The sequence below is a fragment of the Coregonus clupeaformis genome, chromosome 19 (genome assembly GCF_020615455.1).
Source record: "Coregonus clupeaformis isolate EN_2021a chromosome 19, ASM2061545v1, whole genome shotgun sequence".
Lineage (NCBI taxonomy): Eukaryota > Metazoa > Chordata > Actinopteri > Salmoniformes > Salmonidae > Coregonus > Coregonus clupeaformis.
The window spans coordinates 24,023,835-24,047,430 of record NC_059210.1 but is presented as its reverse complement, the minus strand read 5'-3'; the positions used below and the strand labels follow the sequence as shown (position 1 = coordinate 24,047,430).

Sequence of the window (23,596 nt, the reverse complement as noted above, 5' to 3'; positions counted from 1 at the left end):
GTGGCTCACAGTTCGGCTACATCTACGCCACCACAACAATTGCATAAAAACGAAAGTTAACTTACTACGTTACCAATAATGCACTTTAGTGTTTTAAAGCTTTACCCTTACTTTACCAACACTACCCCCACTCTGGATGGGGATTAGACCTAACACCACTCCAACACTCATATAAAGGCACAACACCCAATGGTTTCATTTCAGTTACATGGACATTAGACATGTTACCCCTTTGGTCTCTTGAAAGTGTTTTTATCTTTTTATTATTTTCAGTCAACAAAGTCCTCTGAACTTGTCCTGTTCAGTAATAACTCCACTTGACGGAGCAAATAGTCTATACAGTCCATAACCACAGTCCATATTCCCTAATTGCCCAAAAGCACATGGAGCGGCGGGTAGCACAATACAAGAGCTGTTGGTTTAAGATGACGATACCTAGAGAAAGGAAGGTAAGCCAGTGGTTCCAGTACCTAACAGTCCATTATGGGGCTTGCACATGTAATTCCAGTGTGAATGCAGGACCCCAATTTATCTCTCCTGAAAAGGAAAAAGGTTAACACTTGCAACTTACAACAACTGTTCTATTTCAAGAATGTTACTTTCTGTTTGCAAAAATACCTGGCTTTCTTCCCATACAAAATAACACAGTTCCCAAAACATAAATGGCCCACGTCTCAATGCATAGAATATAAAACTGTCACAATTGTGTGTTTTGTTCTTTTTTCTTTGTTTTCAATGCTCAGCAACAATAATGCAGCAATAAACAAGAGCCTTTTTTTATGTCCCAGAACAGTTTGTATGTTACAGTTCAGTTCAAAATCAAGGAGCCACCCAATCACCTAATCTGTTAGGTGGTCTTTTCTTCCTCTTTGGCCTCCCTGAGGGTGTCTGACCCAAGGCAGGGTGAGTAACAGTCCATGCTTGGCCTTGTTGCATTATGCTACCCCCACTAGACTGAACTCCATCTGGTGTCGCAGACCTACTCACAAAAGAGGTGGTATCAGAAGCAAGCACTGCGTCCTTCTCACTGCCATTGTCACTGTTTTGATCGTCCATGAACAGGTTGGGTAGATCCAGATCAGAGTCGTGAAGGCCTGCATCCAGTTCAGGCGACAGGACCTCTGCAGGTTGCCACGCTTTGCCGTGTGAACACCCAGCTGTTGTCTAGAGTCGTGCAGGAGTTGTGCGGCTTGAGTTTGTCGTAATGAACAACCTTCACCTTTGTTCTTGGACTCTTTTGGATCCGGTAAACCAAGTTGTCCAGCTGTCCCAGTATGAAGTAAGGACCCTCATAGGATGGTAGGAACTTCCTAACTTTGTTCCGCACCCGCTTTTTCCTTTAATTAAGTACCATACTGTGTCACCAACGTTGTAGTGTGTCCTCGCGACATTCTTGTCATACTGCTTTTTGGCACGCTCCACAGACTGACCCAGCGTTTCCCTTGCAATCTGGTGAGTAAGTTCCAATCTGTCTCATAGCTGTGCAACATACTGTGGAGAGGTCTTGGCGTGCTCATGATCGGGTGGCAAGCCAGCCACCAGGTCGATGGGTTCTGTTACTTCTCTTCCAAAGAGCATCATGTTCGGAGTGAACCCTGTTGAGCTGTGCTTTGTTGCACTATAGGCCATCACGGCGAATGGAATCATGAGGTCCCAGTCCCAATAACAATGTTCTGTGGTGGTGGCTAAGATCTTCTGTAGAGTGGCATTAAATATTTCGACTTGGCCGTCAGATTGTGGTCTGAAAGGGGTTGTGCGAGTCTTTTTCGATTCCTAACAGTTCACACATTCTTTGGAAGACTTCAGACTTGAAGTTGGAGCCTTGATTGCTGTGGAGTGTCTGTGGGGCTCCATAGCGACACACCCATTCAGCTGTCAGAACTTCAGCCACTCTCACGGCTTGATCGTTGGGCAGAGGGTAGTAGGCTTCCACCCACTTTGTGAAATAGTCTTGAACCACCAATATGTAGCGATTGTAGCGTTCTGTCTCGTTCATGGGGCCAATGAGATCAATGGCGATCCTCTACATAGGTACTCCCACGCGGACAGTGCCCATAGGTGCTTGGGGCTTCCTCGAAGGTCTGGCTTTAGCGGCACAGCTGGTACATGTACGACACCATAGTGTGACATCCTGTCTCATTCGGTACCAGTAGTATCATGTCTGCAGCCGAGCAAGTGTGCGTTCCACACCAAAGTGACCGCCTCCTGGGCCGTCATGCATCTGCTTCATGATGTCCGACCGGAACACACGAGGTAGGAGTATCTGTGGGTAAAACACTGCACCTTCTGTACCGTAGAAGCGCCGTAAGAGAGTGCCGTCCTTGACATACAGTCTCTTCCACTGGCTCCAATAGGCCTTAGTCACTGGCCCGAAAGGCGACACATCCCCCCACGATGGGCGTTCCTGTCCTTCCTCAAGCCATCTCTTGACAGGGCCCATGTCAGAGTCAGCCATCTGAGCTTGACGTAATTCCTCAGTAGTCCATCCATGGTTCAGAACAGTGTCACTTGCGTCGGTGAAGCAAATCTTTTCCACATCCAACGTGTCATCTTCACTGTTCCGATGACCCGACTCCACATCGAAGGTAGCTCCAGAAGCTCCAGGGAGTGCAGGCTGTAGGCTGGGGTCTTTTCCTACCCCCACTGAGCGGAGCTCCATAGAAGTAGCTTCCACAGCGTAATCAGCTATGCTGGGGCCGAGGTCACACTGCACTTCCTGGTGCCTGAAACAGTCATTGTTCTCGGTAGGGTCCTGTATAGTGCAGGGGCAAGTCTGGCGGCAGGGCCTCCTGGACATCAGCATTTTCGTGGTGGCGTCCTGGACGATGTAAGACCTTGAAGCTATACTCCCCAAGCTTCTCGAGCCACCTCGCCAGTTGACCTTCTGGTTTCGTTATCCTTATGAGCCACTCTAGGCTGCTGTGGTCGGTGTGCATGATGAAGGGTCTTCCAAGCAGGTATTGACGGAAGTGTGTAGTGAACTCCACTACTGCCAGTAGCTTCCTCCGTGTGGTACAATAGTTTGCTCGGTGGAGGACAGCCACCGGCTCCCATACGCTAGTACGCGTTCCTCACCGTCCTGCATTTGGGACAAGACAGCTCCAATGCCGAAGCTGCTGGCCTCTGTATCGAGGATGAGGTCGCTGCTGTCGAGTGGATAGCCCAAGACGGGCGCGGTGGTGAGTAGCTTCTTTAATTCTTTGAACTCCTCCTGGCACTCTGGCATCCACCGGAAACGAGCATGCTTCTTTGTAAGCTCATGAAGGGGCTTGGCTACAGCAGCAAAATCTTTGACAAAACGTCGGTAGTACGAGGCCGACGAACTGACAGACTCCTGAAACGCAGGTAGGCTGGGGCCATTCTTGGACTTTCAGAATTTTCTGGGGATCTGTGGCGATGTCGTGTTCGGAAATGATGTGTCCAAGGTAGGTTACCTGTCGGCGGAAGAGACAGCACTTGGAGGGTTTCAATTTCAGGTTGGCTTGGCGTAGCCGATCGAACACTTGTGTCAGGCGTTGGAGCATCTCCGTGACATCCCTTCCCAGGATGATGATGTCATGTAGATATACTAGGCAGGTCTCCCATTGCATTCCAGCCAGGACGCGGTTCATTAGACGTTGAAACGTCGCTGGTTCGTTGCAGAGCCCAAAAGGCATCACATTCCACTCAGTGGCCATTCCTGCTGCAGAAAGCGGCCGCCTTATGGGCCCTGGGAGTAAGCTCTACCTGCCAGTAGCCTGACGCTAAGTCCAAAGTGCTAAACCATTTGGCCATTGACAGGGTATCTAGAATGTCTTGGATACGAGGAAGTGGATATGCATCCTTAACAGTACTCTCATTTAGAGCCCTGTAGTCCACACACAGACTGTATGTCTGGTCCTTTTTGCGTACCATGACTATTGGTGAAGCCCAGCTGCCGTGGCTTGGAGAGGCTACTCCAGTTTCAAAGACTGTGCTGGATCTGCTGGTCTGCATTGAGCTGCTTTTCGAATGCCATCCGCCGCGGTTGCTGCTTCACAGGTGGCCCAGGCAACGTCTGAATGTCATGCTGTACAAGACTAGTGCGACCAGTGGGTCCAGTAGAGAAGACGTCCCCGTAGGCACTAAGGAGTTGAGCCAGCCCACAATGTTCGCCTGCACTTAGCGCAGCAGAGCTCTCCGTATACACCGACTGTAAGTGAGCAGGAACAGCTGAGGAGACGAGACTAGTTTGTGGTGACATGGAAGAAATATCAGTAGGCTGAACAACATCTGCTGCCTGGAGGAATCCGGCGATAGCACCCTTCTTTACTTTCACTGACTCTGTTCCTGGGTTGTAGAGCCTGATCGGATTTGGTTATTGGCCTGTGCGCCAACCACAACCCGTGCCACCAGTAGACGATGCTTCTCAGTGAATCCTTTAGTTGGGCTCAGCACCACATCGCCTAGGACAGGTTCACGGAAGTGTGCGTTCCCCGGCACGATGTACTCACACCCTGATTCGAGAACGGCTGTGCGTGCTATTCTTACAACTGTTCTTTGGGTTGAAGTAGGGCACCTGTTCACCAAACAGCACAATCCTCTGGCTGCCGAAAACAAGGCGTGCTCGGTGTTCTCCGCCACATCTGCAACGATGAAGTTAACACTCACTGTACGGGTACCAACCTGAATGGGCAGGTGAACTTCTCCAAAGACTTTGACATTTACAGGACCAATGCCCTGCAGAGACTGCACAGTCTATAGCTGGAGTGGAGGTATAACGTCTGGGTGAATGGTGTCGTAACAACGCCAAGGCAGCACATTTCTCTGTGCCCCGCTGTCCAAAAGAGCACATACCTCCATGTCGTACATTAGTAGGTGGATACACATTTCGGGACCTGTGCCCTTGACACTGAGAACAGCACGTGTGTTTTGGCTTTCGTGGAATTGGGCAATTCGGGGACTGCCCGCGGCTTGGCTGGCTTTCTTGGTTATGGACAGCTCTGTCTCATGTGTCCAATGGCAGTTGTGGCATCTGATTTCGTTCCAATTTGTATTTTTGCGCTCACCAGTCTTTGGTTTGTGTGGCTTGAAGCTGGACTTGAGGTTTCTGACTCCGCTCTACAGGTGGTGACGTCCAACTCTCGCCTTCATCTTCGCTGTGGTCGATGCATGCTGCTCTGGCTCTCCGTCTCTGTAGTTCGCACACCAGACTGCTTTAGTTGAGTAACACTGTTAGCTGCTCGCTTGGTGGTTTTGTACCTGTGGGCAACTCGTAGGCTCATGCCAATGTGCGTGGATGCTTCTCCAGTAGCTTCTGCACAATGCCGGCGTCTCCCATGGCGTTAGTGAAAACATCCACACTGATGGAGTCCTGGTTCTCCCTCAGAGCGATCTGCATACACAATGGACACTTTCTCATAAATGTAATCTCTGAATACATGCAGTGATTCACCTGGTTTGCGCACTCTCTGCCTCAACTCAATGCCAATGGCAGCTGCATACTCCGATGCTGGCCCGTTTGCCAAGTCCACCTCCCCCCACTATGTGTGAGTAGTCCCAACGGGAAGACCTAGGGTTCTTGTGGACCACAGCCGCTGCAGCGCCCACTAAACAGAATCTCAGCTGGATGACATTGTCCTTTCTGACCAGTGATTAGCTCTAGCACAGCTCTCAAAGCGATGTAAGAACTCTTTCCATGAGCCCGAACCATCAAACTGACCTGGTCGTAGAGTGGGGATCCTCTACTTCTGAGTAGCGTATTCGTCCTCACTGTCAGATGCGATATCATAATGTACTCGTCGGGGCTGCCTGCCATGTGAACTGGATCTTGCTCGCCTGGGGCGAGACTGTTCATTTTCATAACAGTACATTTCATTACCTTCAGTGGGCAGAGCATCACACCGGATACATCCATAGCTGTCCTGTGACTGTGAGTGGTGGTTTTCCACAGGAGTCATGGCTGGAGTGGAGGGCAGAGCTGCTGGCATCCTGCGTGGGTAATGGGAGTAAGCAGCATCTACAAGTGTACTCGCTGCATAGTCTGTGGTTGGCAGAGTTGAAAGGGTTAGTGCATGGAGTATACAGCATTTCTGTAGTTGGTTGAAACACATTTCCAGAGATAGCATTTTCAGGTGAGCATCTAGCATGCCTGCTGGCATAGTTTTGGTTGTGACTTAGCTGTGATTCGATTCCACTGTCACCCACATTTCCTTTTTTCACATGAGACTTGAATGGATTAGTTTCTCTCCTTGGCCATTGAGGAGACATCTTTGACTTACAGCACTAGTCAGCCATATTAGCTGCGGCTGGCTGCATATTAGCTACATCTGAACTTGCCATAAATGGATTGCAGTTACTGTTAGTTAGCATTTGCAACATCAAATTCGTTCATCCAGTTGGCAAATGAGATTTGTGATTGCATGTCTTTATTCACTATAGTTAGCGAAATGAATGGGTTTGAGTTGCACGTCGAATCCTCAAGCGAATTCTTTCTCGTAACAGATTTCCTGTGTGTAGCCACCATTTCACAACTTTAGCTAGAACGTCATCCACTACTCGGACAATGATGATTGACTTCGTTAGCCGTTACCTCGTGAAAGTCTGATTATTATTTTTTAGGTTGATTTCACTTTTGATATTCCGGTAGAATGTGAATAACTTACCGATGCAAGCAGGATAAATCCCGGACGAGCCCCCAGTGTTACCTTTCCTGCATCGCCTCCAGACTTAGCTCCAGGGCCAGAGCAATTTACGGATGCTCTGGGGTAATTCCCACATTTGGGGATCTTATCCGCTGCTAATGACGATTTAGTCTTGGAATTCCACTGAAGTAGTTGACATTTATTAAACTTGTACACCATGTGAGGTAGTCTGTATGACAAAATAAAATAGTGGGCTAACAGAGCAAAAAATGCATGATTCACAGTTCGGCTACATCTACGCCACCACAACAATTGCATAAAAAACGAAAGTTAACTTACTACGTTACCCATAACGCACTTTAGTGTTTTAAAGCTATACCCCTACTTTACCAACGGTACATTAGTACTCTCTAAATTGCCCCCTGCCGCTCCGGCCGCCCAGAGTGGCTCGCTTGTGGGTGTGCTGGCAGCAAATAGCAGCACATTCGACTGTGAGTCAAAAATTCAGCGTAGCAAGTTTGTATGAAGGTTTGGTTATTAAATGGGTAAATAGTTTAATCCATTCGCCGTTTAATAATGTATTCACAGGTAAATAGTAATACGCTCTAAACCGCTCTGGTGACAAACAAACTTTGTTGCCCTGTCTCCAATCATCCACATGGCTGAGATAACCTATTCAAGTAAGTAAATACATCTTGAAAATGTAAAAAAAATATATGTATTATTAGCTAGCTAGCTACAGTGCAGTCTAACTCAAATGAGCTGCTAACGTAGCTAGCTAGCCAACTTTAAATACTGTATACAGTAGATAGGTAGCTGGTCATATTTAATTCACTTAGCTATCTAATTTCATATTAGCTCCAGCTACCTAACTTCATATTAGCTAGCTATCTTGAAGTATTTATCATTGTAAATTAAAAACAGAAACTCTAAATGCATTTGTAAGTAGCTAGCTAACAGCCATGGAAGAGGGTGAAAGGATAGCAGCTCCAGCTGTCAAAGAAGGGAGAGAGCAGGCTATTCTGGATAGGGCAGGTACTTTTGTGTAGTTCCAGTCCCTAGAAAGAAAAACTCAGGACAGAGATAATAGCAACATAATATTCAGTGCTGTCTAATATGAGTATAATGAAACCTGTTTCTTGTGATGTTTTCTGTTCTCAGATACAGAGAGCTGTGAAAGCCTGTCTGCAGATGAAGAGGTCCCAATGAAGAGCAGTGGTTCTCTGTCCCGGTCCTGGGGTCTCAAAGGGGTGCACATTTTAGTTTTTGCCTTAGCACTACACAGCTGATTCAAGTGATCAACTCATCAAGTTTCAACTGGTATTTATGTATTCATTTGTGATGCTATCCTTGATACAGTGAGGGGGAAAAAGTATTTGATCCCCTGCTGATTTTGTACGTTTGCCCACTGACAAAGACATGATCAGTCTATAATTTCAATGGTAGGTTTATTTCAACAGTGAGAGACAGATTAACAATAAAAAAATCCAGTAAAACACATGTCAAAAATGTTATAAATTGATATTCATTTTAATGAGGGAAATAAGTATTTGACCCCTCTGCAAAACATGACTTAGTACTTGGTGGCAAAACCCTAGTTGGCAATCACAGACGTCGGACGTTTCTTGTAGTTGGCCACCAGGTTTGCACACATCTCAGGAGGGATTTTGTCCCACTCCTCTTTGCAGATCTTCTCCAAGTCATTAAGGTTTCAAGGCTGACGTTTGGCAACTCGAACCTTCAGCTCCCTCCACAGATTTTCTATGGGATTAAGGTCTGGAGACTGGCTAGGCCACTCCAGGACCTTAATGTGCTTCTTCTTGAGCCACTCCTTTGTTGCCTTGGCCGTGTGTTTTGGGTCATTGCCATGCTGGAATACCCATCCACGACCCATTTTCAATGCCCTGGCTGAGGGAAGGAGGTTCTCACCCAAGATTTGACGATACATGGCCCCGTCCATCGTCCCTTTGATGCAGTGAAGTTGTCCTGTCCCCTTAGCAGAAAAATACCCCCAAAGCATAATGTTTCCACCTCCATGTTTGACGGTGGGGATGGTGTTCTTGGGGTCATAGGCAGCATTCCTCCTCCTCCAAACACGGCGAGTTGAGTTGATGCCAAAGAGCTCAATTTTGGTCTCATCTGACCACAACACTTTCACTCAGTTCTCCTCTGAATCATTCAGATGTTCATTGGCAAACTTCAGACTGCCCTGTATATGTGCTTTCTTGAGCAGGGGGACCTTGCGGGCGCTGCAGGATTTCAGTCCTTCACGGCATAGTGTGTTACCAATTGTTTTCTTGGTGACTATGGTCCCAGCTGCCTTGAGATCATTGACAAGATCCTCCCGTGTCCTAGCTATCCAATGTTATCATGATTTGTTATAAGAGATATTATACTTTAGTAATCCACAATGACCAGGTGATGTAAAAGTCTAGTAATGACATTATCTTCCATATTCCGACAGATACCTTGCAACTGGAGATTCTTTCAAAACGATTGCCTACAGTTACCGTGTAGGGCACTGCACGGCTTGGTACATTGTCGCGAGTGTGACCAGGGCCATCTAGGACTGCCTCGTGGGGGAATTCAGGCGTGTGTGAAGGCTACCTGTGTCCTGCATAACTTCATGAGGATGGACACAAGGACTATGAGGGGACCTGCAGCTCTCTGCCGTGTGCCAGAGGTCTGCTGCTCTGTAGGATGTTGCACAGATGGGGACCAACAACGCAGCATGGGAGGCAATCCTACTTCTTCGAAATCTATATACAGTGTGTGCAAATGTAGTAAGTTATGGAGGTAAGGCAATAAATAGGCCATAGTGCAAAATAATTACAATTATAATTTAGTATTAACACTGGAGTGATAGATGTGCAGAAGAATGAAAATGTATGCACTCACTAACTGTAAGTCGCTCTGGATAAGAGTGTCTGCTAAATGACTAAAATGTTAAATGTAAAGATGATGTGCAAATAGAGATACTGGGGTGCAAATGAGCAAAATAAATAACAATGTAAATAACAATATGGGGATGAGGTAGTTGGGTGGGCTAATTACAGATGGGCTATGTACAGGTGCAGTGATCGGTAAGCTGCTCTGACAACTGATGCTTAAAGATAGTGAGGGAGATAAGTGTCTCCAGCTTCAGAGATTTTTGCAGTTCGTTCCAGTCATTTGCAGCAGAGAACTGGAAGGAATGGCGACCAAAGGAGGTGTTGGCTTTGGGGATGACCAGTGAGATATACCTGCTGGAACGCATACTACGGGTGGGTGTTGCTATGGTGACCAATGAGCTAAGATAAGGCGGGGATTTGCCTAGCAGTGATTTATAGATGACCTGGAGCCAGTGGGTTTAGCGACGAATATGTAGTGAGGACCAGCCAACAAGAGTGTACAGGTCACAGTGGTGGGTAGTATATGGGGCTTTGGTGACAGAACGGACGGCACTGTGATAGACTACATCCAATTTGCTGAGTAGAGTGTTGGAGGCTATTTTGTAAATGACATCGCCGAAGTCAAGGATCAAAGGCTCTTTTAAGAGCCACCCACATTTCAATAAGAGTATTCTTCCATTTACTTAGCTATGTCAACTGCAGTTATTCAATTACCAGTTTATCTCCCTTTGATTTCTACTTCTCAGGTGAGGGTGCTGTTCAGGTAAGGGTGATGTCAGCACATAAACAAAACAGGCTCTTTTAAGAGTCACCCATATATATATATTTTTTTACAATTAGACACCCTACAACTCACACCTACACACTTGTGTATCAATCTGATTAATGGATTGTGCAGTAAGCAGGCTCAAGTGTATAACTGTGGCTCCTTCCACCTTCAAAGAATAGGCAAGAGGACCAACCATGGAGAATAGTAAGACACTCACTTCACCCCTCTCCCCCCTTCTCCCTAAATCCTCTAGGTTATATCAGCTGTGTCGGTGAACCCGTCCCGCTTCTGAACTGCCTAAAACAGAGGGCACAGCATGATCAGAGGTGAGGGGTCACTTGGTCGGGTCAACAGGAAGTATTATTAAAGAGATGCTTTACATTAAAATACAGATAGATATGTCCCAGAGTTAATGATCCAAGGTCAGTTTTGTATTTCACCACCTGATGATTATGATGACTGACATAGTGTTAGAATTAAAAAGACACAAGGCTTAATCATGCCATCTCTCTCCATCTCTCGTCTGCAGGTATGTTTTGATGTGAGAGAGGATGCCAACCTCCAGTCCCGTCATCGCCACCTCACTTGCTTGAAGATAACCCTCGGGCCAACTGGGGGCCCAAGGCTGGTTAGGAGACACCGCTAAAGACACTATTATGTAATTGTGATGACCTGCGAGAATACGAAGTTTAGTAGCACTGTAATTCATTAATCATATGCTGTCTTCCCTGCTAATCTGTTCTTATCTCTTTCCCTTTCTGTCTTTGACACTCTCTCACACCTCTCTCCCCACCTCCTCTTTCTTCCTCTCTGTTTTTATAATGCACACCAGATGTGCATTGAAGTACAGATTGAACTTGTATTTATAATATTACAATTATAATATTTATAATGCATATATTATGTATTTATAACATTTGGATAATTAAGTTTCAATAAAGCTTTTCACATTCTCTACTAGTTGAAATTTAAGTTTCTCATTTAAGGGTGGTGACACTCTAGATCCAAACTGTTACAGACCTATATCCATCCTGCCCTGCCTTTCGAAAGTTTTTGAAAGCCAAGTTAACAAACAAATCACAGACCATTTCGAATCCCACCATACCTTCTCCGCTATGCAATCCGGTTTCCGAGCTGGTCATGGGTGCACCTCAGCCACGCTCAAGGTCCTAAACGATATTATAACCACGATCGATAATAGACAGTACTGTGCAGCCGTCTTCATCGACCTGGCCAAGGCTTTCGACTCTGTCAACCACCGCATTCTTATTGGCAGACTAAATAGCCTTGGTTTCTCAAATGACTGCCTCGCCTGGTTCACCAACTACTTCTCAGATAGAGTTCAATGTGTCAAATCGGAGGGCCTGTTGTCTGGACCTATGGCAGTCTCTATGGGGGTGACACAGGGTTAAATTCTCGGGCCAACTCTTTTCTCTGTGTATATCAATGATGTCGCTCTTGCTGCTGGTGACTCTCAGATCCACCTCTACGCAGACGACACCATTTTGTATATATCTGGCCCTTCATTGGACACTGTGTTAACAAACCTCCAAACGAGCTTCAATGCCATACAACACTCCTTCCGTAGCCTCCAACTGATCTTAAACACTAGTAAAACTAAATGCATGCTCTTCAATCGAACGCTGCTGGCACCCGCCCACCCGACTATAATCACTACTTTCGGCGGGTCTGACCTAGAGTATGTGGACAACTACAAATACCTAGGTGTCTGGTTTGACTGTAAACTATCCTTCCAGACTCACATTAAGCATCTCCAATCCAAAGTTAAATCTAGAATCGGCTTCCTATTTCGAAACAACAAAGCCTCCTTCACTCATGCTGCCAAACATGCCCTCGTTAAACTGACTATCCTACCGATCCTTGACTTCGGCGAGGTCATTTACAAAATAGCCTCCAACACTCTACTCAGCAAATTGGATGTAGTCTATCACAGTGCCATCCGTTTTGTCACCAAAGCCCCATATACTACCCACCACTGTGACCTGTACACTCTTGTTGGCTGGTCCTCACTACATATTCGTCGCTAAACCCACTGGCTCCAGGTCATCTATAAATCACTGCTAGGCAAATCCCCGCCTTATCTTAGCTCATTGGTCACCATAGCAACACCCACCCGTAGTATGCGCTCCAGCAGGTATATCTCACTGGTCATCCCCAAAGCCAACACCTCCTTTGGCCGCCATTCCTTCCAGTTCTCTGCTGCCAATAACTGGAACGAACTGCAAAAATCTCTGAAGCTGGAGACTCTTATCTCCCTCACTAATTTTAAGCATCAGTTGTCAGAGCACCTTACCGATCACTGCACCTGTACACAGCCCATCTGAAATTAGCCCACCCAACTATCTCATCCCCATATTGTTATTTATTTTGCTCATTTGCACCCCAGTATCTCTATTTGCACATCATCTCTTGCACATCTATCATTCCAGTGTTAATACTAAATTGTAATTATTTTGCACTATGGCCTATTTATTGCCTTACCTCCATAACTTGCTACATTTGCACACACTGTATATATATTTTCTGTTGTATTTTTTACTTTATGTTTTGTTTTACCCCATATGTAACTCTGTGTTGTTGTTTTTATCGCACTGCTTTGCTTTATCTTGGCCAGGTCGGAGTTGTAAATGAGAACTTGTTCTCAACTGGCTTACCTGGTTAAATAAAACAAAAAAATAAAGTGTTCTAGTCTCCTGCAGAGTTACAATGTGTAACCATTGATGTCCCAGGACCAGGATTGGTAAACACTGTTGAAGTGTATAATTGTAATACATACATGCAGACACAGTATCATTCAAAGACTGGAGTTTGATACTCCTGGTATTGGATATGACTGAAAAAGAATGTCTTACAGACATTCATACTTGAGTCATACCTTTATTTGCCAAGGTACAGTACATGATCAGTGAATATATTAAATGCTACAGTGTGGGAAACTCATGCTTGGTAATAACTACATGTATATACGACTTGCTGTCACGAACGTTGATGAACGGGTCAGACCAAGGCGCAGCGTGATATGCAAACATGTTTATTTACACGAATAAACACACAACAAAACAATAAACTAACGACACGTGAAGTCCTAAGGTAACACAACAAACCTTATACAGAACAAGATCCCACAACCCACTAGTGCAAATAGGCTGCTTAAGTATGGGCCCCAATCAGAGACAACGAGCGACAGCTGCCTCTGATTGGGAACCACACCGGCCAACATAGATCTAGACATACTAGACTTACAACATAGACCTACACCACATAGAAAATACACACCCTGACTCAGCAAATAAGAGTCCCCAGAGTCAGGGCGTGACAGTACCCCCCCCCCAAAGGTGCGGACTCCGACCGCATAACCTTTACTTAACAGGGTAGGGGCCGGGTGGGCATTCCGCCTCGGAGGCGGATCCGGCTCCGGGCGTGACAACCACCTATTCTCCGCCTCCCTGTTGCCCCCCTGGTCTGGTCTGGACCTCGGCGCGCTGCTTCCCCTCTCCTTCCTCCCACTATACTCCAAGCCCTGTCTGGACCCTGGTGTGGGAGACCCCGAACCTGGAGAGGGGCTGACGTCTGGGTCTGGACTGGAGCCGCTGACCGGAGCTGGACCGGGCACCGGTGGAGTGGACTACTCAGGCTCCGGACTGGAGCCGCTGACCGGATCTGAACTGTACCCCGGTGGAGCGGACTACTCTGGCTCCGGAGTGGAGCCGCTGACCGGAGCTGGATCAGGCACCGGTGGAGCGGACTGCTCTGGCTCCGGAGTGGAGCCGCTGACCGGAGCTGGACTGGACCCCGGTGGAGTGGACTGCTCTGGCTCCGGAGTGGAGCAGCTGACCGGAGCTGGATCAGGCACCGGTGGAGCGGACTGCTCTGGTTCCGGAGTAGAGCAGCTGACCGGTGCCGAACCAGGCACTGGTGGAACAGGCATGGGCCGTGCCGGACTGGACACACGCACCACTGGCTTGGTACGAGGAGCAGGAACAGGCCGGACCGGGCTGGCGACGCGCACCACTGGCTTGGTGCGAGGGACAGGAACAGGCCGGACCGGGCTGGCGATGCGCACCACTGGCTTAGTGCGGGGAGCAGGAATGGGCCAGACCGGACTGGCGACACGCACCACTTGCTTGGTGCGAGGAGCGGGACTGGGTTCCTTTATTAACCCCCGCTCCTTCTGCTGCCTAACCAGCTCTTCTCGCCGTGCCTCTACACTTTCCTTCTCCCTTTTAGCCTCCTGTAGCCTCGCATCCACCCCGTGTGCCCACCCCCAACATTTTCTTGGGGTTGCCTCTCGGGTCTCCGTCGTCGGCACGGTTGGCGCCGTTTCACCTCTCCTGCCTGGGCATCTACCTTCGCCCATGGCCCTTTCCCCGCAAATATCTCCTCCCATGACCACCATTTGCCCACCTGTGACATGGCTATTCGCTCTTCCTGGGCACGCTGCTTGGTCCTCGTTTGGTGGGATCTTCTGTCACGAACGTTGATGAACGGGTCAGACCAAGGCGCAGCGTGATATGCAAACATGTTTATTTACACTAATAAACACACAACAAAACAATAAACTAACGACACGTGAAGTCCTAAGGTAACACAACAAACCTTATACAGAACAAGATCCCACAACCCACTAGTGCCAATAGGCTGCCTAAGTATGGTCCCCAATCAGAGACAACGAGCGACAGCTGCCTCTGATTGGGAACCACACTGGCCAACATAGATCTAGACACACTAGACTTACAACATAGACCTACACCACATAGAAAATACACACCCTGACTCAACTAATAAGAGTCCCCAGAGTCAGGGTGTGACACTTGCATTCTTGGCACAAAGTTATATTATATTCTACTCAATCCATAGGCTTCATTGATGCCATTTCAGAGTGTCGAGGTCAATACAACCGGCTATGATAGCTGAGGTTCATAGCTAGGTTCATAGCAAGCTAGCTAATATTAACATGTAACAGTCATGTGTGTAACAGTCATTTTCTGCAATTTCTTTAAACTTTGCAGTCTTTTGTTTCATTTTTGATTTTATTTGCTCAGAAAGTTTCTAGTATTATTTTTCCTACGACCGACAAGCACTTCTGAACATCAGATCAGCGATTACTCACCACAAATTCAACTTTGTCTGGAGTATCCAAAGCAGTTCCATTCATCATGGGAGCCCTCTCAAAAAGACGCCACCGTAGAAAGGGTAAGAGAGCGTTCTAGTCAGAGTAAGGAAAATGGCATACCACCCTCTGCTTTCTAGTATATTACATGCTAATGTACAGTCTCTGGAAAATAAACTATGCGAGTTTAGAGCACAGATGTCCTACCAGAGAGATACTAGAGATTGTAATGTAATCTGTTTTACTGAGACTTGGCTAATGGGGGAGGTGCTTGAAACGGCTATAAAGCCTGCAGGGTTTTTCTATACAACGCGCAAACAGGAAAAAATAACTTTGCGGGAAAAACAAAGGCAGAGGAGCATGTTTCATGATCAAATGAAGTCTAATTTTATTAGTCATATCCCGAGGCCGCATTCATTGTAGCTGGAGACTAAGGAAAGTTATCCCGAAATTCCTTCAACACATCTCTTGCCTCATTTGCGGGAAAAATATGTTGGAGCATTGTTATTTTCCATTCCAAGACTGATACAAAGCCCTCCTTCGGCAAATCAGGCCAAGCCTCCATTCTGCTCCTGCCAGTCTACAAGCAAAAATTTAAGCAGGAAGTAGCAATGGTAAGATCTGTTCAACGCTGGTCTGACCAATCAGAATCTATGCTACAAGACTGCTTTGATCATGTGGACTGGGAAATGTTCCAGGTCGCCTCTGACAATAACATCAACAAGCATACAGACTCAGTCACGGGGTTTATCAAGAAATGCATAGAGGATGTTGTCTCAACAATGACTATTTTCACATATCTGAACCAGAAACCGTGGGTAAATAGCAACATCTGCGCAAAACTGAGAGCACTGAACAATGCATTCAACTCCAGACGGGTTTCTGAAGATATGCATGAATACAAAAAGACCAGCTGCAACCTCTGGAGACCAATCAAGGACTACAAACCATCACGGACTACAACGGGAAAACTAGCGGCGCGACGAAAACAGATGCCTCTCTCCCAGATGAGCTAAACAACTTCTATGCCCGTTTCGAGGCAATCAACAGAAGAGGGGTTCCCAAATGTTTTCACTCAGGCCCCCCTTCCAGCATTGGGAAACCAGCATTGGGATATTTGAGCGGCTCAAACATTACCACAAAATCTATGGGCAAAAAAAGTAACAAAAAAAACGTTAGCTCACATAGGCTAGTTGATCTGGACATTTCTGACAAGTTATAAATAGCTTTCTAAGGTATGCAATGACTGACATGACAAGAGGAAAACTGATGATGCACTACCCAATTACGAAAATGCACCTTGTGCATTCTACTATAACAACTTTCAAAAGTAAGTTGAAAGCCGGACTGAGTTTCTTAAATAATTAAAAATAAATAAACCTGCGCCCCCCCTGCCGACCCACAGTTTGGGAACCACTGCTGTAGAGGACTGTGAGCTCTCAATCTCTGTGGCAACGTGAGTAGGACCTTCAAGCATGTGAATACTCGTAAAGCAGACGGCATCCCCGGCCGTGTCCCCAGAGCATGTGCAGACCAGCTGGCTCCGAGTGTTCACGGACATATTCAAACTCTCCCTGTTCCAGTCTGTGGTTCCCACATGCTTCAAGATGTCCACCATTGTCCCTGTACCCAAGCAAACTAATATAACCTGCCTAAATGACTATCGCCCTGTAGCACTCACTTCTGTCATCATGAAGTGCTTCGAGAGGTTGGTCAAGGACCACATCAGCTCCAAATTACCTGACACCCTGGACCCACTCTAATTTGCATACTGTCCCAAAAGATCCACAGATGACGCAAACACCACTGCTCTACACACTGCCCAATCCCAACTGGACAAGAGGAACACCTATGTGAGAATGCAGTTAATCGACTACAGCTCAGCGTTTAACACTGTAGTCCCCTCCAAGCTTGACACTAAGATCAAGACCCTGGGTATGAGCACCCCCCTCTGCAACTGAATCCTGTACTTCCTGACAGGCAGACCCCAGGTGGTGAGAGTAGGAAACAACACCTCCGCCACGCTGACCCTCAACATGGGGGCCCCCTTGGGGTGCTGCTCAGCCCCCTCCTCTATTCCCTGTACACCCATGACAGCGTGGCCACACATGACTCCAACACCATCATTAAGTTTGCTGACGACAAAAAATTATAAACCCAAATAAAAGTTTGCAGACAGCCTACAGGGAGGAGGTTACAGCCTTGGCACAGTGGTGCCAGGGAAATAGCCTCTCCCTCAATGTCAGCAAAACCAAGGAGCAGATCGTGGACTACAGAAAACAGGGGGAGGAGCATGCCCCTATTGTCATCGACGTAGCTGCAGTGGAGAGGGTAGAAAGCTTCAAGTTCCTCGGCGTGCACATCACAGAGAACCTGACATATTCCAACCATACTACCACTATGGTGAAGAAGGTGCAACAGCGCCTCTTCAACCTCAGGCGCCTGAAGAAATTCTGCATGGGCCCTCGGATCATAAAGAATTTCTACAGCTGCACAATCGAGAGCATCTTGATCAGCTGCAACACCATCTGGTATGGCAACTGCACCGACCTCAACCGGAAGACCCTACAGAGGATGGTGCGGACGGCCCAATACATCACTTGGGTCAAGCTCCCTGCGCTCCTGGACATCTACACCAGGCGGTAGTGTCTGAGGAAGGCCAAAAAGTTCACTCTGTTACCATCTGGCAAGCGGTATCAGAGTATCGGGTCTCGGACCAACAGGCTCCGAGACAGCATCTACCACCAGGCCATCAGACTGCTGAAAAGCTAAACCTAGCTGTCTCCCTGCACAAACCTGCACCTTAGAGACAATTAGCACCGGAGAGACTATATGCACCTTAGAAATTATTTGCACTGAATACACACACATCCAACCCTTACACACAAACACACACACACACAAACACGCACTCAGAGCTCACACATACACACACTCACACAGTCAACGCTACTGTTCTAATATATACTATTGATTCCACTATCCACTTTATATTGATAAATACAGTACAAATACAGTCCATTATTGCTACCCATATTAACTATTCTATTAATTCTACTACTTGTTATTTCTGACTTGACTCTTTTCATTGTTATTATTGGATTTTGATTAATGTTCTGCATTGTTGAGGGAGCTAGCACATAAGCATTTCGCTGCACCTTTTATACCTGCTGTAAACTGTTTATGTGAGAAATATATTTTATTTTATTTTTACTAGTGGAAAACTCATCTATCATCTCTGAGCTCCGACTTCTCCCACATGCTGAACTCTGACATCACATACTAGGGAAATTACCTCGATAACAACATTTTCTGCAGTTAAATGCCTCAACAAAACATTATTTATAAAAAACAAACTATTAATATGTTTTTTGAACACTATAATTTCTTTATACGCATCATAGCTGTACTTTTAGTTTATGGTTGATGCAGCTTGTTTGCCATTAGCCAATTGGCATTCTCAAAGGGGCCATACTTTAACAAAGTCCAGGACTCTCCTGATAATCCAACAGATGGCAGTTTTGCAATAACAGTGTTAGTTATTTGAAAGACTTTCATGGCTGAGATTTTTTGAGACTGAGAAACTGTTTACATTTCTAATGTTCGCAAGTATGTCCACACTGAGTTCAAAGCTCATGAATGCACACAACTCATTACTCCCAGTTTACAAGTGGTATTTTCCGAGTTTCCCACTTGTTATGAACGCAGCATATGAGCTGCATGCGCATCCGTCGCATTTGCATGGACCAGAGCAAAAACAACAAATAATCATAAAACATAGGCTAGAAATGATGGTATTCTTATCTACCATCTTCGTGCTGCAGCATGCATCAAGACTGCAAAATAATATGACTGCAGAAAAACCATAACATAAAAGTGTGAATGTGGGAACTATTTACACATTTTCAGAGATTGGCAAAAAAAAGCACACAATTCTCCTTCTTGCCTTTAGATGTCGCCAAATGTATTTTTGTTTTTGTTCCTGGAAAGCAGGTCCATAGGCCAGGGTTTGACATAGGCCTACTGTCTTTAACCAAAACTGTAATCCTTATTTTCTTGTCAGGGTTGCTCTGAACTCCTTTGGAGCATTTCAGTGATACAATAATTAGATAGTATCTAACACTTTCTCCCAATGCAATTTAAACACTGTGTATGTCAATGCAATATTGATATCATTCAAGAGTGACCTCTATAGCCTATTTCTCTGTCAAATTAAACTTTTTAGTTACTCAATTGGTTGTTTAAAATAATAATACGTGTTATTGGTTATACAATGATTTTATAATGGCCACTAACCGAACCACCAAAGTAGTGGTAGTGTAGTTTCATTGTCCACAAAACAATTTCCAAAAAATTGCTTACATTAAAATAGACTATAGCCTGAGCTCATTGATCGCATTATTTTCCTTTTTGCATTCACCACAGATATTATTTTAAAGCTGTAACTGTTAAATATTTGTCACTCTTATAGCGGGCTATATTTCCATATATTTTGTTTTAGGTCAATGAACGGACTGGTCTGCAATAGCACCGTACAATATCAGATGAGTGTGTGGTCTAAACACTTGAGAGATACATATAGGCTGCTTTTGGGCATGTTGGCTTATTTCTTAATGAATCATAGTCTGTGAGGAGAGGAAAAAAGACAAACTCAGAAAAACTCCAGAGTTTATATATGCTGAAACCTCCAAACTCGTAATGTAAGCAACAGCCAGCTGTGTGCACTTGTAAAGTTGTTATAATCCTCCTCCGTCTTATAAACAGGAAAATACATAATATAAAGCATCATGCACGCATCCACAAATAATACTGTTTACCTTCACGTCCTGCCAAGTTGTCCTTTTATGGCAGTGGGTGGCTTTCTCGCTCATCTCTTGATAAAACCGTTAAAACACTGTGTTTTCAAGCTGTATAGCAGAGGGATATGCTCCATTATAAAACAATTACCTAAAGTATATTTTTATGTATTGCAATAAATGAAATAAAAGCTGTGCATATCGACACCATGCAGGTCTGGGGATTAAATTAGTAAATGATAGGCTATACCTTCTCTCTTTTTTATTCCTAATTTAGGGGGACTGACACAACATGAGTTAAAATACAATTGTTTAAGTTATTTTCCTTTTATACACTTTGTTTTCATTTCAAGTAACCCACAGCAACTTCCAGAAAGAACTCGGCCGTTTGCTTGTTCTCTCTGTGTGAGCAACTTTGAGCGTCAAGGGTGGACGTGATATTTCAAACATCAGATCAGTGCGTTTATGTATTGGGTGCCCGGAAATTTTTCCAAATAAACACAGCTTGATTCAACTTGGGTGGGCAGACTTATCAACAGACTAATTCTATAAACAAATGAGGGAATAACCAAGCACACCATTGGCTGGTACGCAGGGGACACGCCGGGAGAGAGCTGCTTTCGGCAATGAAATTTTAATTAATGTGGGTGGGCTGAAAACACAACGAGTGTTTATGATCGACTATTTATTTTCCAGTGCAAAGTCAACATAAAACAGCAAACGTACGACAATTATTTAACATTTTTAGACTCATGAGGCAGGGACGCAGCGGGAGCCCATCATTCCAAGAGCAGCTCTCTCTACGGGCTACAGTTCTTTGGGAAGCAGTTAGTGCTCCAGCGTCATGAGCCTGTACCACAGCCGAGTGCCGCAGCTTGGAGTGCCACCCTCGGCGCTCAATCTCTCCAATTCCTCCTTGATTTACTTATATGGAGGTGACGGCGGTACCATTCTTCCCGCTTTGGGTTTCATCCCGACTCGGCAGGAACCTCCGCAAAAACCTCCATACAGCTACATTGCACTTATTGCAATGGCCATCAAGGGCGCGCCAGACAAGCGTGCAACGCTGAGCGGCATTTATCAGTTTATCATGGACCACTTCCCTTTTTACCATGAAAACAAGCAGGGCTGGCAGAACTCAATCCGCCACAACCTCTCTCTAAATGACTGTTTCATCAAGGTACCGAGAGAGAAGGGCCGGCCCGGGAAAGGCAGCTACTGGACTTTAGACACCAAGTGTCTGGACATGTTCGACCACGGAAACTATAGACGGAGGAAGAGAAAACTAAAGGGCCAAGAGACAGCAGAGTCCAAAACTACTCACAAGAGGAACAGAGGTCCGGTCTCCTCGAACCCGGCAGGGTCTAAACTTCCAACTGATGCTCACCTGAGGAGGATGGGTAGGCCTATTTCAGCTGTAGAGAGGGCTGTGGTGGGCACTGAGATGGAACAACAGCATAGATATTATGAGCAATGTTCAGATTTAAAATATGTTGTTGGTGAGTTCAACAATGTTGGGATGCAGCAAAGTGGGTCTGTCCATGGCCCAAAATTAAATGTGCACAATCAAATCCAAATTGAATCCATGCAGGACATACACTGCAATCAATCCACTGACGCGCGCCTCGGTCCAAGGTGCATACCCGTTCAGGACCACAGGGTCTGGTTGGACGCAGCGCATCTTTCAGGAGCGTCTTCACTCCACGAGGTTGAACCAGACAGCAGCAGACTAGCATTTGATGGGAGGGAGAACGGGTCTCCTATCCTGTCCGGTTGCGCGGTGAACTTGAACTCATCTATTCTGTGCAGAACAAAGGATGTTATACCCACTGTCCCAAGCAGAGCAACGGACAAATCTAAATGTTTTAGCATAGACAGTATCTTATCAAAAAATGGAAACCAAATGCACAAAAGCAGCGTTGGTGTGACAGCAGAGACAGGCTTGGACCCCGAAAGTCACCCATTCAATTCGTCTGTCATCTTGGGTGCGCGCACGCATCAGCTGTACCAGATGGGATTCCCTCTTTGCTCTTACTTATCATTCACGTGCCCTGAGAAAGTTCTACATTTCAAATAGGCAAAGTGATGTACAAACGAGGGGTCCTGTGATGTAATGGGAACATCTAAAGAATAAACCTAATGGAAGATATTACGCACTAGTGCCAACATTTTCGTACAGTGGGAAGAGAGAATATGATATTAATAATTGGACTTCTACAATCATATGATCAAGAGCCTATCAGCACTATAATGATGAACCAATTATGATTAGGCCTATATTTAGGCCTATGATTCTGATTTTTAGGCTACTTTCTCTTCCCATGAGCAGGTGCGCCTAAAATACCGTTGCAGTTGACGAAAAGCCCTCAAGAGTTTATGGATGTTGTTTTAGTAAATGTAAATGTTTATGAAAATTATGGTTTCATATGTAGTAGCTCTGAGCTTGTCATCGAAGTGCCTGCCATTTGACTGTTGTGTGAGTTATATTCTGTGCTGAACCTCCTGTGTTAAATTTCAATGTTAAAGTGGTAGCTTTATGGTAGCTGAAAATAACTTTGTAAAATTATATATTTCTTTTTCCATCTTGAATGTAAAATGAAACCGTAATAAACTAAAATAATACATTGCACATCAGCTTGATTTAATTCTATGAAAATTCTCAAAAGTAAATTCAGGACATTGCAATGTAACACATCCAATCTTAGTCTATAAAACTTGAAGATCATTACATTTGGTCATGCATTCTTCAGTATAGCCCTGCAGCTGGTCTTCAATGCTCTCCCTCATACAGAATTACACATTGGAATAATAGCCTAAATTATGAAGGGAAAAGTTAAACTTTTTCATGACCCACAGTACATATGCCTAATGCATCAGGATTAGAGCTATTGTCACCTGTAAACATACATTTGTTTACCAGTTTAACAAATTCCCCATTGCAAAAAGTATTGTTAACACAAATACTGTATCAACCAGAGCATTGCCATCTGTTTCCTTGAGGCCACTATGTGATTTACAGTGAATGAAAGTTGTTATGGTATAGAACTGTAAAGTTGCATACTGTATACAGTCGCATAAATAAGCAGTGGGTTTGTAGGGTTTTGTTATGACACCTGCATGAAATCAGAGCATTATTGACAACATAATCATGAAAACTCTTAGCCCAAACTCCTACTTCTAAATATAGCTTACATTTATACTCTTCTGAAACCTTCACTGCAGACCTTGAGAGTGCAAATCAGGAATGTCTGTGGAAATAAATAAACTTCCCCACATTTGAGGAGAGGAACTCACAATCACAAGCATTTCCTGTGTATAGGATTCTTTTGGTCAGATGTGTAAATAAAACGTCATGCTGAAAACCTTTGAGGAGGAAAAGAGGTTACAATCCCTAACAGTCTTCAGCA

At 45.4% G+C, this 23,596-nt stretch overlaps 2 protein-coding genes and 1 long non-coding RNA gene across 5 annotated transcripts in view; 2 read left to right on the top strand and 1 right to left on the bottom strand.

Annotated features, from left to right (window-relative positions):
• The window catches only part of LOC121531821 (gigaxonin), a 28,660-nt gene extending 21,953 nt beyond the window's left edge, over positions 1-6,707 (bottom strand). Inside the window, exon 1 of the mRNA XM_041837305.1 lies at positions 6,624-6,707. The gene's annotated coding sequence lies outside the window, so the exon portion shown is untranslated. The remainder of the gene's footprint in view (positions 1-6,623) is intronic.
• Positions 6,708-6,834: 127 nt separating this feature from the next.
• LOC121531822 lies at positions 6,835-11,025 on the top strand. Of its 3 annotated transcripts, XR_005994200.1 has the most exons (6): positions 6,835-7,093; positions 7,191-7,282; positions 7,764-7,922; positions 9,067-9,398; positions 10,516-10,588; positions 10,792-11,025. It is a non-coding gene; the product is annotated as an uncharacterized LOC121531822 (long non-coding RNA). The 3 variants fall into 3 exon arrangements; XR_005994198.1 differs by having other exon boundaries at positions 6,835-7,282; XR_005994199.2 differs by having other exon boundaries at positions 7,043-7,282; positions 7,764-7,852.
• A 9,934-nt stretch (positions 11,026-20,959) lies between these two features.
• On the top strand, positions 20,960-22,991 carry LOC121531322 (forkhead box protein I2-B-like). The gene has a single exon (XM_041836553.2). The coding sequence runs from the start codon at positions 21,034-21,036 to the stop codon at positions 22,264-22,266; it is 1,233 nt and encodes a 410-aa protein (XP_041692487.1). The 5' UTR covers positions 20,960-21,033; the 3' UTR covers positions 22,267-22,991.
• Positions 22,992-23,596: the final 605 nt, after the last annotated feature.

Excerpts from the sequence above, each read along its gene's own strand:
- LOC121531322 (XM_041836553.2), top strand. The coding sequence starts at position 21,034 with ATGAGCCTGTACCACAGCCGAGTGCCGCAGCTTGGAGTGCCACCCTCG.